The sequence below is a fragment of the Parambassis ranga genome, chromosome 7 (genome assembly GCF_900634625.1).
Source record: "Parambassis ranga chromosome 7, fParRan2.1, whole genome shotgun sequence".
Lineage (NCBI taxonomy): Eukaryota > Metazoa > Chordata > Actinopteri > Ambassidae > Parambassis > Parambassis ranga.
The window spans coordinates 16,712,694-16,725,056 of record NC_041028.1 but is presented as its reverse complement, the minus strand read 5'-3'; the positions used below and the strand labels follow the sequence as shown (position 1 = coordinate 16,725,056).

At 42.7% G+C, this 12,363-nt stretch overlaps 2 protein-coding genes across 2 annotated transcripts in view; both read right to left on the bottom strand.

Annotated features, from left to right (window-relative positions):
* The window catches only part of LOC114438033 (uncharacterized), a 143,411-nt gene that overhangs the window by 47,007 nt on the left and 84,041 nt on the right, over window positions 1-12,363 (bottom strand). The window contains 2 exon segments of the mRNA XM_028409059.1: window positions 419-2,195; window positions 11,389-12,093. Coding sequence (XP_028264860.1) covers window positions 419-2,195; window positions 11,389-12,093 — 2,482 coding nt within the window.
* The window catches only part of LOC114438034 (protein NLRC3-like), a 58,388-nt gene that overhangs the window by 18,971 nt on the left and 27,054 nt on the right, over window positions 1-12,363 (bottom strand). The window lies entirely within an intron of this gene.

Below are 12,363 nucleotides of genomic sequence, written 5' to 3'. Positions count from 1 at the left end.
GGGAAAACGAGTGACAGCAGGAAATGTAGAAAAAATGTCTGATTTCAATTACATCATTAATACAAAGTCAAGTGTGCTGTTCGTAAGGTTTAAATCAGGCAGCTGCACAGGCACATGAGCTGTACACACATCAGTACAGCAAACCTGTGTGATTCTCTAAGCATCTCTGTTACACTGAACAACTACTTAAAATGGAATTGCCGGTATAGGCTGATATAGGCCACATACCATCAGACATTGGAAAATGTAAAAACAGTGTAGAAAAACTGTGTAGAAGCATAGCACCTTTAATGTGCTTTCACCACAAAATCATGGGTCAGGTGGCATTACATGTAATTTAACTTAAAATATTTTGTGAGCAGTACATGTTCTGAAGGAAAGAAAATATTGAATAAAAAATATTCATGAAGGTACTCACAAAGTAGTTTTGGAGACTCTGACAACTGGTAACATTGCCAGAAGCAGCTTCTCTGATTTCAGATACTTCTTAAGATCAAACACATCAAGATTCTCATCTGATGTCAACAGCACAAAAGTCAGAGCTGACCCAAGTGAGGGAGAGAACTGTTCAAACTCCTGTGTTCCTGACTGGAGGTACTTTTGGACTTCTTCAACAAGAGAGTGGTCATTCAGCTCATTCAAACAGTAGAAGAGATTAAGATTTCTATCTGGATCACTTTTGTCTTCATTGATCTTCTTCTTGATGTACTCCACTGTTTCCTTGTGGGTCTTCTCGTTATTTTCAGTCTTTTTCAGCAGTTCTTGGAGTAGATACTGATTAGTATCCACAGAGAGGCCAAGCAGGAAGCGCAGAAACATGTCCCAGTCTCCGTTCTTACTATCTAAGGCCTTTTCCACTGCTTGCCTGTAGAAGTCTGACAGAGTTATGTCTGAAACCACTGAAGCAGGTTCTGTCAGCAGGTTTTCTCCCTTGGTGTTGAATGTGTGAAAGACATAGAATGCTGCCAGGAACTCATGAATGCTCAGATGAACAAAGCAAAACATTTTCTGTTGGTACAGTTCACAGCCTTCACGTTTGATCTCAGTGAGTAACCCAGAGAAGACTGCAGCATTTGTGATGTCAGTGCCACACTCAGTCAGTCTGTCTTCAGTGAAGAGAAAGTTTCCCTTTTCTAGCTCCTCATAGGCCAGTTTTGCCAAAGATAGGACTGTGTTCTTGTTTCTGTCATTCCAGCATGAATCTGTTTCACCTTCACTGTACTTCACATTAGCTTGTCTGCACTGTAGCAACAGAAAATGGATGAACAGGTCTGTTAGGTTTTTGGGCATTCCTTCTTCTTGGTTTCGTTCCACAAAGTCCTCCAGAACATTTGAAGTGATCCAACAGAACACTGGGATGTGACACATGATATAAAGGCTTCTTGATTTCTTTACATGTGAAAGGATCTTTTCAGCTAACAACTTATTGCTGAATTTCTTTCTGAAGTACTCCTCCTTCTGCTCATCATTAAATCCTCGCACCTCTGTAACCCGGTCAACTTTATCAGCAGGAATACAGCTGGATGCTGCAGGTCGAGATGTGATCCAGATTTGAGCTTCAGGAAGCAGATTTCCCCGGATGAGGTTTGTCAGCAGAACATTCACTGAGGTTGGCTTCCTCACATCAGTCCAGTGAACACTTTGATTGAAGTTGAGATCAAAGCGACATTCATCAAGGCCATCCAGAACAATCAGAGTCTTGTACTGGTCATAGTTGGTTATTTCTGAGCTCTTCATTGCTGGGAAGAACTGATGAATGAGTTCCTCCAAACTGTGTTCTTCTTCTTTTCTTAAATTCAGCTCCCGGAAAGGAAGTGGAAATGTAAAATAAATGTCTTTAGCCGCAGTACCATCAGTCCAGTCCAGCATGTACTTCATTGATGCAAATGTTTTTCCTATTCCTGCCACTCCAACTGTCAGCACAGTTTTGATTTTTACAGAAGATGCAGGTTTGAAGATGTCATGATATTTAATGGGTTTTTCTTCACTCACTAGTTTGAACTTTGCATCTTGAACCTGTCTGGACTCATGCTGATCATTGACTCCCCCTGTGCCTCCCTCTATGATGTAGAGATCTGTGTAGATCTGATTCAAAAGAGCAGACGTTTTCTGCCGATCAATCCCTTCAGACACATAGGTGAATTGCTGCTTGAGTTGAGATTTGAGTTTCAGCTGACTGACAACATCAGGCTTCTCTGTAAGAAAACAATTTCATATAATTTTACACAGAATTACACGGGATGTTCTAAGTTGATGGCAGATTTACTCTAAGAATCCTGCTTTTAAAGGTAGGGTAGGAGATTTTTATAACTCAGTGAGAGTCAACCACATTTCAAAAGTAAATACACACCCCTTTCTCTCAGAGCCACACCTCCCAATCACATGGACGCGCATTACCTGAAGATGAGCTGCGGTCTGTGACTTCAACCATCATGCATGTACCTCTCTGCTGCGTGCAGAGCAGGAAGAGAGTGACAACCAGCCAATACTCCATGCAGGGTCCACACGGAGGATTGGCTGATGTTTTTAGCGTTTTATAGCTTCTACAGATGATTCATATTCTTCATTTTAAAGCGAAACTGCCGAACTAATTGGTTGCTATCGGATTGTAAAGAGAAGTTACACTAATTTAACAAAAAGTGCATCAGAATGAAATCTCCTACCCTACTTTTAAAGATGTAGATACTTTTCATTGTTTTGTAGAAAAAGCTGTTAGAAACCAACATCAATGATATGCTAACATAAAAAAAACATGTACCATTGGCCTATTTGCTTAATGCGGATTGCTCAAGGACATTAAACTGTCTCTGCCACTTGGGACAGCTGTTTAGGGGGTGGCTCACCTAAAAATAATCCATTAGGCTTTAATGTAATATGTTGTTATGCTTCATGTAAACTTTGTTCAAAATACGTGCATACAGCCATCACCTGTACGAGCAGATCCCCGTTTATGTGCAGCAATCTCTGTCCAGTTTGGTCTCTGCATTCTTTCACCTGTTTCCATTTTGTTTGCAGGTAAATCTGCACCAACCAGCACCTCCAGACAGCAATCACAGAAAGTTGGTGACAGCTGAGCAAGTTGTCCCATGTTAATGTCTACTCATAGTTCTTTTGAGAGTCTCACTCTCAGCCTGTCTCACGGAAGCTGGAAGAAGTCAGAATTTGTTTTACTCGTCGTAGTGTATCGTCCACCTGCTGCTGCTTATTTAGAGTTCCTGCTGGAGTTTTCAGACTTCTTATCAAGTTTAGTAGGGATGTCCCGATCCGATCACATGATCGGAAATCGGGCCCGATTACGTGATTTCAGACTCGATCGGAATCGGACATTACCTCCTGATCAGGACTCGGATATATACTTTTTAGGGCTGTCAAAATTAACGCCTTCTGTGCAGGGTGGCTCTGTGTCTTGTAGTGCAGGGGTATGACAGCTGCTTTTGGTGCGACAGGTCCTGGTTCGAGACCTCGATGTACTGCGTGTGTGATATCTCCCAGTGTGGCGGCACAGGCACACACAGGCCTGTCGCGATAAACAATAAATCAATTAATTGCACGATAAGTTAAGTTTTTCGGCCGCGATAAATTACATTTGCACGCTTGTTTGTTTTCCTCTCTCCCCCTCTCGCTGCCAAAGAGGCTGGATGACAAAAGGCGTCACTCTGGTGCGTCGTAGCGTATAAAGTGTGCAAAGTCCGGCCGTCAGATTTAATATGTCTCGCGGCTTCTGTCTTAAAATGTGTCAAACCAACAGGTAGTTCTTATTTTTTTTTAACTCATTGCGTGACGTTTACGGGATGTTCTGAGCAGACCTCTGTCAGCTCGCTGTCTGCGTCGCCACGGTGCGTCACAGCGCTGCAGGGCTTGGACGTTAGCGACACAGAGAGCTGTGCAGCTGCACAACACTGGTTCAACACTTCCACACAATTTACCACAAGACTAAACATGCTTATGAATACAACGTGCCATCAAAGAGAGTCCGCGTTGTACGAGTGAAGTTCTCTGCCTTCTCACTGGCGGCACTCGCGGCAGCGCCACCCAGTCTAGTCCTCTTGCCCAGTCCTCTTGTGCCATCTCTGCTATTTTATGTGTTTCTGTCTACATGGTGGCATTTTTAAAATTCGCTGATGCGCATACACACACGCAAACGCGTGCGCACACAAACACATGTGCGCACAGGTGAGCCCACTCCCAGCAGCAGGTAGAGTGCGTGTTGTTTGGCTCTGTTGCTCATGACGTGCTAGTTGGTTTGCCTTAACTCCATTGACTATGCTCAGATAAGCTATGGTAATAGGCCTACCACTACTCATAATAATAATATTAATATCATTAATAATAACAATAATAATAATAGTGTTGATAATTGGGGGCCTTTCCAATGTTAAATGTTCTTTAGAAATTAAAATTTATTGATCTTTGAAAGGGTGTACTTGCATTATATGTCATTATCATTATGTTAGTTGAACATTGATTTGACAATATTATCGCTTATCGCAATAATTTCTCTTGGCAATTAATCGCCCAGCAAAATCTGTTATCGTGACAGGCCTACACACACACACACACACACGGGTTTTGCCGCAATGAGTGCCTTTATAGAAAGTATCGGATCGGGACTCTGTATCGGCAGATACTCAAAATCAAATGACTCAGACTCGGACTCGAGGGCAAAAAAACCTGATCGGGACATCCCTAAAGTTTAGTGCTTAGCACAGATTAGGGGTGGGCGATACTGAAGATTTCAGTATTGATCCGATACCAAGTAAATACAGGGCCAGTATCGCCGATACCGATACCGACTTTTACTTTGAAATTTCATGATCATAAATAATTATTTTTTTGCCTTCTTTTTTGCCTTTAAATAGTTGATCGTGATTAGCAGAATAATAATACACAAGAAACATTTGTTAAGTAAATCAAGCTGCAAACAGAAGTGCAGAATTGTTTGAAATTTTAACTTCACAATCATGTCAGCGATGCTCCTTGTGACAGCCATGGCTCTTTGTGAATCATGTAGGTGAAACAGCATGACTAAGATACTTTTATAAAAGTTTAACACCTATCTGCATGGAGCCTAAATATGAAGAATAAAGATCCTTCAACAGTTATCACCAAAGCATAATTATATTAATCATACTGAAATACATATCATTATATAAACTTATATAATTACATTATTAGATATATTTTGGAATTTGAGAAAAACAAGATTTATTTCAGCTGATGATATGATGACAGTTCAGTCATTCTGCTAAATTTGCATGTCTTATTACTGCACTCAGAAAGACACCATTAATTCATGCTGCAGATTACTCAATCTAAACCTTCACTTTTTTAAATCATCTACCGGGATATTTATGAGTGTTTTGCAGTAAAGCCTTGTCAGTGACCACTGTCTCTGGTTCATGTTCGGGGATCTGCCTCTTCTTCCTCCCTCTGTTTACTCTGCAGCTCGAGGTATTTGGGGTCTGCTGCTTTATGTTTGTGTAAATGAGTTGTGTTTCCACAGTGGCAGGTCGCTTTCCTGCACACCTCACAAGTAGCAGTTTCTTCTTCTCGTCTGTCGCTGTGAAATAACTCCAAACAGCGCTCCTCTTCCTCTCTGCTGTCTCCAGCACGGTAGCTGCACTTTACAGCCAATCAGGAGCTCCGTCTGCTCCGGCAGAGTGGAGAAGGAGGGAGTGGGGCGGAGTGTGCCTGCGCACTGAGCAGAGTGAGAGAGGAGCGCTGTTTGCACCACGAGTAAATACGAGTAAAGTTGCTGAAGGTATAGGTACAGAAATATCGATCTAATCATGCTAGTATCGAGTAATTACTGATCCTAACTTTGGTATCGATACTATCGATATTTAGATCGATTCGCCCACCCCTAGCACAGATAAAGTCATTATAGTGGGTGACTTTAACATTCATATGGACGTAGACTCCGACAGTCTGAAGATTGCCTTCAACTCACTCTTGGATTCAGTTGGGTTCTCTCAGTTAGTAAATGAACCCACACACTGCCACAGTCACACCCTCGACCTGGTTCTCACCTACGGCCTGAAGCTGAGAACCTGCTAGTGTGGTCTCAAAATCCTGTTCTTTCAGATCACTCATTAATAACCATTGACTTCTCTCTTTCAGACCTACCAGCACCTGAGGAAAAGTTCTACTACAGCAGATGTCTGTCTGAAGACGCCGTTAAGCAGTTTAGGACAGCAATCCTACCAGTACTCCCCACAGTCCCAAGTACTGATGGGGGTACCAACTTACGGTAAATATTACTCCTGCAGAGCTGGACCGCTTTGTCAACAACACTGCAGACACACTACACTCAGTCTTAAACAGGATTGCTCCACTGAAGAAGAAGAAAACTACAAACCAGAAGAGGCTAGCTCCGTGGTACAACTCAAATATCCGATCACTGAAACGGATTACACGAAGGATGGAGAGGATGTGGCAGTCCTCTAAATCAGATGACTCCCAGAGGGCCTGGAGAGACAGCCTGCTGACGTATAAGAAGTCCCTTCGCAAAGCCAGGACAGCTTACTATTCATCACTAATAGAAGAAAACCCGCGCTTTCTCTTTAACGCTGTAGCCAGGCTGACAAAGAGCCACAGCTCTGTGGAGCCTCGCATTCCTGCAGCTCTTAGTAGTGAAGACTTCATGAGCTTCTTCACCGATAAAATCACCACTATTAGAGGACAAATCAACCACAATCTCTCTGTGACCGCTGAGGATACACCGCCACTTCTGGAAACGGATCCTGACCTAACTCTGGACTGCTTCGTGCCCATCAGCCTCCCTGAGCTGACCACCAGCATCTGCAAGTCTAAACCTACTACCTGTCTTCTGGATCCGATCCCTTCACGGCTCCTCAATGATGCTATTCCTCTGATCAGAGAGTCTATATTAGGACAGATCAACTTGTCTCTGGAAACAGGATATGTACCGCAGGCTTTTAAAACTGCTGTGATCATTCCGATACTTAAAAAACCTTCACTGGACCCGGACGTCTTAGGAAACTACAGACCAATCTCCAACCTCACCTTTATCTCCAAAATACTCGAAAGAGCTGTAAGTCAGCTAAATGACCACCTGCATAGGAACAGTCTGCTCGATGCTTTCCAGTCTGGATTCAGAGCCCATCACAGCACTGAAACAGCACTGCTTAAAGTCACCAATGACCTCCTCATGGCATCGGACCGGGGACTCGTCTCTGTACTCGTTCTACTGGATCTCAGTGCTGCCTTCGACACCGTAGATCATCGCATCCTGCTACACAGATTAGAACACGAGATCAGGATTAAAGGAACAGCACTGCGCTGGTTTAAATCCTATTTATCTGACAGATTTCACTTTGTTCATGCTAACAATGTTTCTTCCACAGGTACAAGGGTTAACCACGGTGTTCCGCAGGGTTCTGTGCTCAGACCGATCCTGTTCACCCTCTACATGCTCCCTCTAGGAAACATCATCCAGAAGCACGGCATAAACTTTCATCGTTATGCTGATGATACCCAGCTGTATTTATCCATGAATCCTGAAGAAACGGAGCTGCTAGTCAGACTACAGGCGTGTCTAAAGGACATAAAGGACTGGATGTCCTCCAACTTTTTACTATTAAACTCGGACAAGACTGAGGTCATTGTTTTTGGACCTAAACATCTCAGAACTAGTTTATCAGATAATACTTTCTCTCTGGATGGAATTACTCTGGCCTCCACTACGACTGTGAGGAACCTTGGAGTCATCTTTGATCAAGACATGTTTGTCTCTCATATTAAGCAGGTCTCCAAGACCGCTTTCTTTCACCTGCGTAATATTACTAAGATCAGGAGCATCCTCTCTCACAGTGATACTGAATACTGTGATACTACTGAAAAGCTCATCCATGCTTTTGTCACTTCAAGACTGGACTACTGCAACTCTTTATTGTCAGGATGTCCACATTACTCCATCAACAGGTCTGCAGCTGATCCAGAACGCAGCAGCTAGAGTTCTGACAGGAAGCAGCCAAAGGGATCATATCTCTCCTGTCCTAGCGTCTCTTCACTGGCTCCCAGTGGACTCAGAATTCACTTCAAGATCCTTCTTCTAACCTACAAGGCTCTTCATGGACTTGCTCCATTGTATCTGCAGGACCTGATTGTACCATATGTTCCTAATAGGACACTCAGATCTCTGAGTGCAGGTTTACTTGTAGTTCCTATATTCATAAAAGTAGAATGGGAGGACGAGCTTTCAGCTATCAGGCACCGCTATTATGGAACCAGTTACCAATCTGGGTCCGAGAGGCAGACACTGCCTCCACCTTTAAGACTAGACTTAAAACTTTTCTGTTTAGTAAGGCGTACAGTTAGCCTTAGACCTAGTGTGTAGCACAGCTATGCTGCTCTAGGCCTACGTTGTCGGGGGGCACAAACATGATCCACTGAGCAGTTTCCCTCTCACCCTCTGACCTCTCCTTTTCTCTCCTTAGTCTGGCTCACACTGGTCTCAAGACCTGGATGCTGACCTGCAGTCCGGCCCGTGAAGTCTCTCTTGCTCTACGTTGTCGGGGGGCACAAACACGATTCTCTGAGCATGCTCTGACCTCTCCTCCACTCTCCTTAGTCTGGCTCATACTGGTAATATCGTCTCATAATCTGTGTTTACTGTCTTCCTCGTAGTTCTGTGCCTCGCTCTCGCTCTCTCTCTTTGCAGGTCTCAAGACCTGCATACTGACCTGCAGTCTGGCCCCTGATCTCCTGTGCTCATCGACTTCACTAGCCCCTGCTGCTCATCTTTGCTTTGATTACTATCAAATTACTATTACTACTTATGGACTGACGATATATATAGATATCCATTACAATATAATCACTGTTTCATCTTGCTGTCATGTTTGCTCTGTACTGTATCATGTTTGCTGCATGTTTGTTTCTCTCTCTCTCTCTCTCTCTCTCCTTCATCCTCTCTGTCCTGTCTCCCTCTTCTTCTCCTCCTCTACCCGGCCGACTGGCAGCAGTAATGGTTCCTCCTTAAGTAGACGGGTCCTGCTCAAGGTTTCTTCCTCTTAAAGGGAGTTTTTTCTTGCCACAGTGCTCTTAAGGGGGTTCAGGCTCTGGGTCTCACGCTCTGGGTTTCTGTGAAGCGCTTTGAGACGATTTCTGAAACTGAACTGAACTGAATTGAAATATTTACACAATCACCAACATGAGGTGTAACTACGCTAGTGCAGTAATGTGAGGTGAATGCTTCAGTGGCATGTCCACAGTCAAAGTGTGATAAAGGAGGAGAACCTGACGATTCCCTGTGGACACAGCTACTGCATGCACTGAGTTCAAACCCACTGGAACAGGCTGAGAAGTAAAACTGAGGAGTAAAACAGCATCTTTAGCCTCCACCACATAGTGTTAGTGGAGCTAAGTTAGTGAAAAGTGATAAGTTAGTTAAGTGTATGTTAAGTGTATAAGTTAAGTGCTAAGTTAGTGTTCTAAGTGAGTTAGTGGAGTTCTGTGCCTCGCTCTCGCTCTCTCTCTGTCTCTTTACAGGTCTCAACACCCATGCTGACCATGCTGACCTGCAGTCCGGCCCCTGACCTCTCTCTAGGCCTACGTTGTCGGGGGGCACAAACATGACCCATTGAGCAGTTTCCCTCTCACCCTCTGACCTCCCCTCTACTCTTCTTAGTCTGGCTCATACTGATAATATCATCTCATAATCTGTGTTCACTGTCTTCCTCGTAGTTCTGTGCCTCGCTCTCGCTCTCTCTCTTTGCAGGTCGCAAGACCTGCATACTGACCTGTAGTCTGGCCCCTGATCTTTCCTGTGCTCATCGACTTCACTAGCCCCTGCTGCTCATCTTTGCTACCAAATTACTATTCCTACTTATGGACTAACGATATATATAGATATCTATTACAATATAATCACTGTTTCATCTTGCTGTCATGTTTGCTCTGTTTGTATCATGTTTGCTCCTCTCTTTCTCTCTCTCTCCTTCATCCTCTCTCTCTCTTTCCTCTCTCTCTCTCTCTCTCTCTCTCTCCTTCATCCTCTCTGACTAGCAGCAGGACTGGTTCCCCCTTAAGCTGACGGGTCCTGCTCAAGGTTTCTTCCTCTTAAAGGGAGTTTTTCCTTGCCACAGTGCTCTTAGGGGGGTTCCTGTGAAGCGCTTTGAGACAATGTCTGATTGTAATATGCACTATATAAATAAAAATGAATTGAATTAATATCCTACAGGCTGAATTCCATCATAACAGTTTTTGTTTATGATCACATCATTATCTCAGACTACAACTGTCATGTCATTGTCCATTCTATACTGTTTATATTATTAGGAACGCGTTCTCATGTTTTTTTTCTGTCAACCTACCACATTTCCTAAACAATGCGTCATGCTTAGCAAACACTTCCTCTGAGACTTTTAAGATAAGAGTCCTTACTAAGATTTGTAGTCTTCATATTCAACCACAAACATTATTCCTGCTCATTCTATTCTTCAGCATTTATGTGTTCAGCGTCATTCATAGCTCCGCCGTATCTCGCCGTCATTTTTTTAAATTTATTTTTTATTTGAGCGAAATTGTTTAAGGCTGCTGCCAAGCAGTGTCATACAATCAAACAGTGTCATACAATGACAAGCAATGACAAGCGCCACAGTGTCTTGCCCAAGGACACACACCAATGACTTAGGGAGGAGTTGGGATCGAACCACCAACCTTCCAGTTATTGGACAACCCTGCTATAACACTGAGCCACTGTTGCCCCAAAAATGAGGAACGCTTCACGAATTTGCGTGTCAAGTTCTCCCTGTTCAAGGAACTATTAAACCTCTTAAAAGTCCCGCTCTCCACTCTTAACAGTGTTTTACCTGAAGACCTTTTTTTATCTTTACTAGGATTTAGTCTTAATTATAAGGGTAAATTCTTAGAAAACATCATAATTCTAAGAATTTTCTTAGAATTTCACCACTAAGGGAAACTCCTAGCACTAAGAATCTTTGTGAATATGGCCCCAGATCTCTCTCCACCTAGAAGATACACAAAACATAAACACTATCCTTCTAGACTTTGTGCTCTTTAAGCCTGTACCTGGCTCTTTCATAAAGCCATGTTTTTATCTTTTTTAAACTTCATTTTTGAAACTCACATGTAAGAATTACTTTTTCTCATAAAATAAGCCTGATGTCTTTATGGTGATCTTTAATCTTGCCTCAAAGTCAAAGTCATTTAAGTTATTGAACTTTAAACAAGTTTAGTGTTTTTCACATCATCCCATGACTGAGGATTCAACCGATTGAACAGCTGCCTACGCCTTAATTGTGAAATATTAATGTCCCAGACTGTGTCCTGGATGGTGCCCCTAGAACCAAATGCCTAGTTATATCTAATTATTGGATTACTCAACAGCACCTCTAACCTTACCTCGTATTTCTGTCCTCCTGTCCACACAGGTGTCAGGCAGCTTGCAGGCAGCTGATGGTCTGGAGGTTATCCAGACTTTGGCTGAAGGAAGCAGGTTTCCTTTGATGAGGTTCGTCAATAGCACATTTACAGAGGCTGGCTCTCTGACATCAGTCAGGATGTTGTTGTTGTCAAAGTCCAGAGGACCTTTATATGTGTCCAGTCCATCCAAAACAAAGACAACTTTGAGCTGTTCATAGTCAGATTTTACACATTCTTTGGTTTCCTTGAAGAAATGATTAAGAAGTCCCACCAAGCTGACTTCCTCTGTTATCAGATTAAGCTCAGAGAATTTAAGAGGAAATATAACTACTTTGTTATCTCCTCCTTTCTCTTTGGTTCTTCCCACTGAGGGTTTTGCTGAGTCTTTCCCAGTGAGAACTGAATGATCGCTCCTATTTTCTGCCCATGATTTTACAAATTTCTTCACATGGTAGGATTTTCCGATATGAGCTTCTCCAGTAGTCAGCACAGTTCTGATGTGTTTTTCATCTTTGAAGATGTCAGATTGCACATCCACTTTAGCCACTTTGCCAGATGTTCTTTCTCTCCTGACATGTTCTGTGTTTTTCTGGTTTGGTTGAGTTGTGTCTTCAACTTGAGTGCACTCCTTACAAAATCTTTCTTTGAGGTTTAATATCAGCCGTTGCCGACGCTTCAAGGTCTCTGAATAGACAGAATAATATTCATGTTACTAGCGATGAACGACAGTTCAATTAAAACTGTTAAAAATATAGTATAGGGTAGTTATTTTTTTTTGCAGTTGAATGCAGAGCAACACATCAAAAAACAATACTTCATTATATCTATGTATGTTGTCTCTTTTCAGAAGATGAACTGACACATGATGAGTTTCTTACCAGGACACTGTTTGTCAGTAGGTTCCATATGTTTAAATAAGAACAAAAGTAATAATAGCAATAGTTCACACTTTTG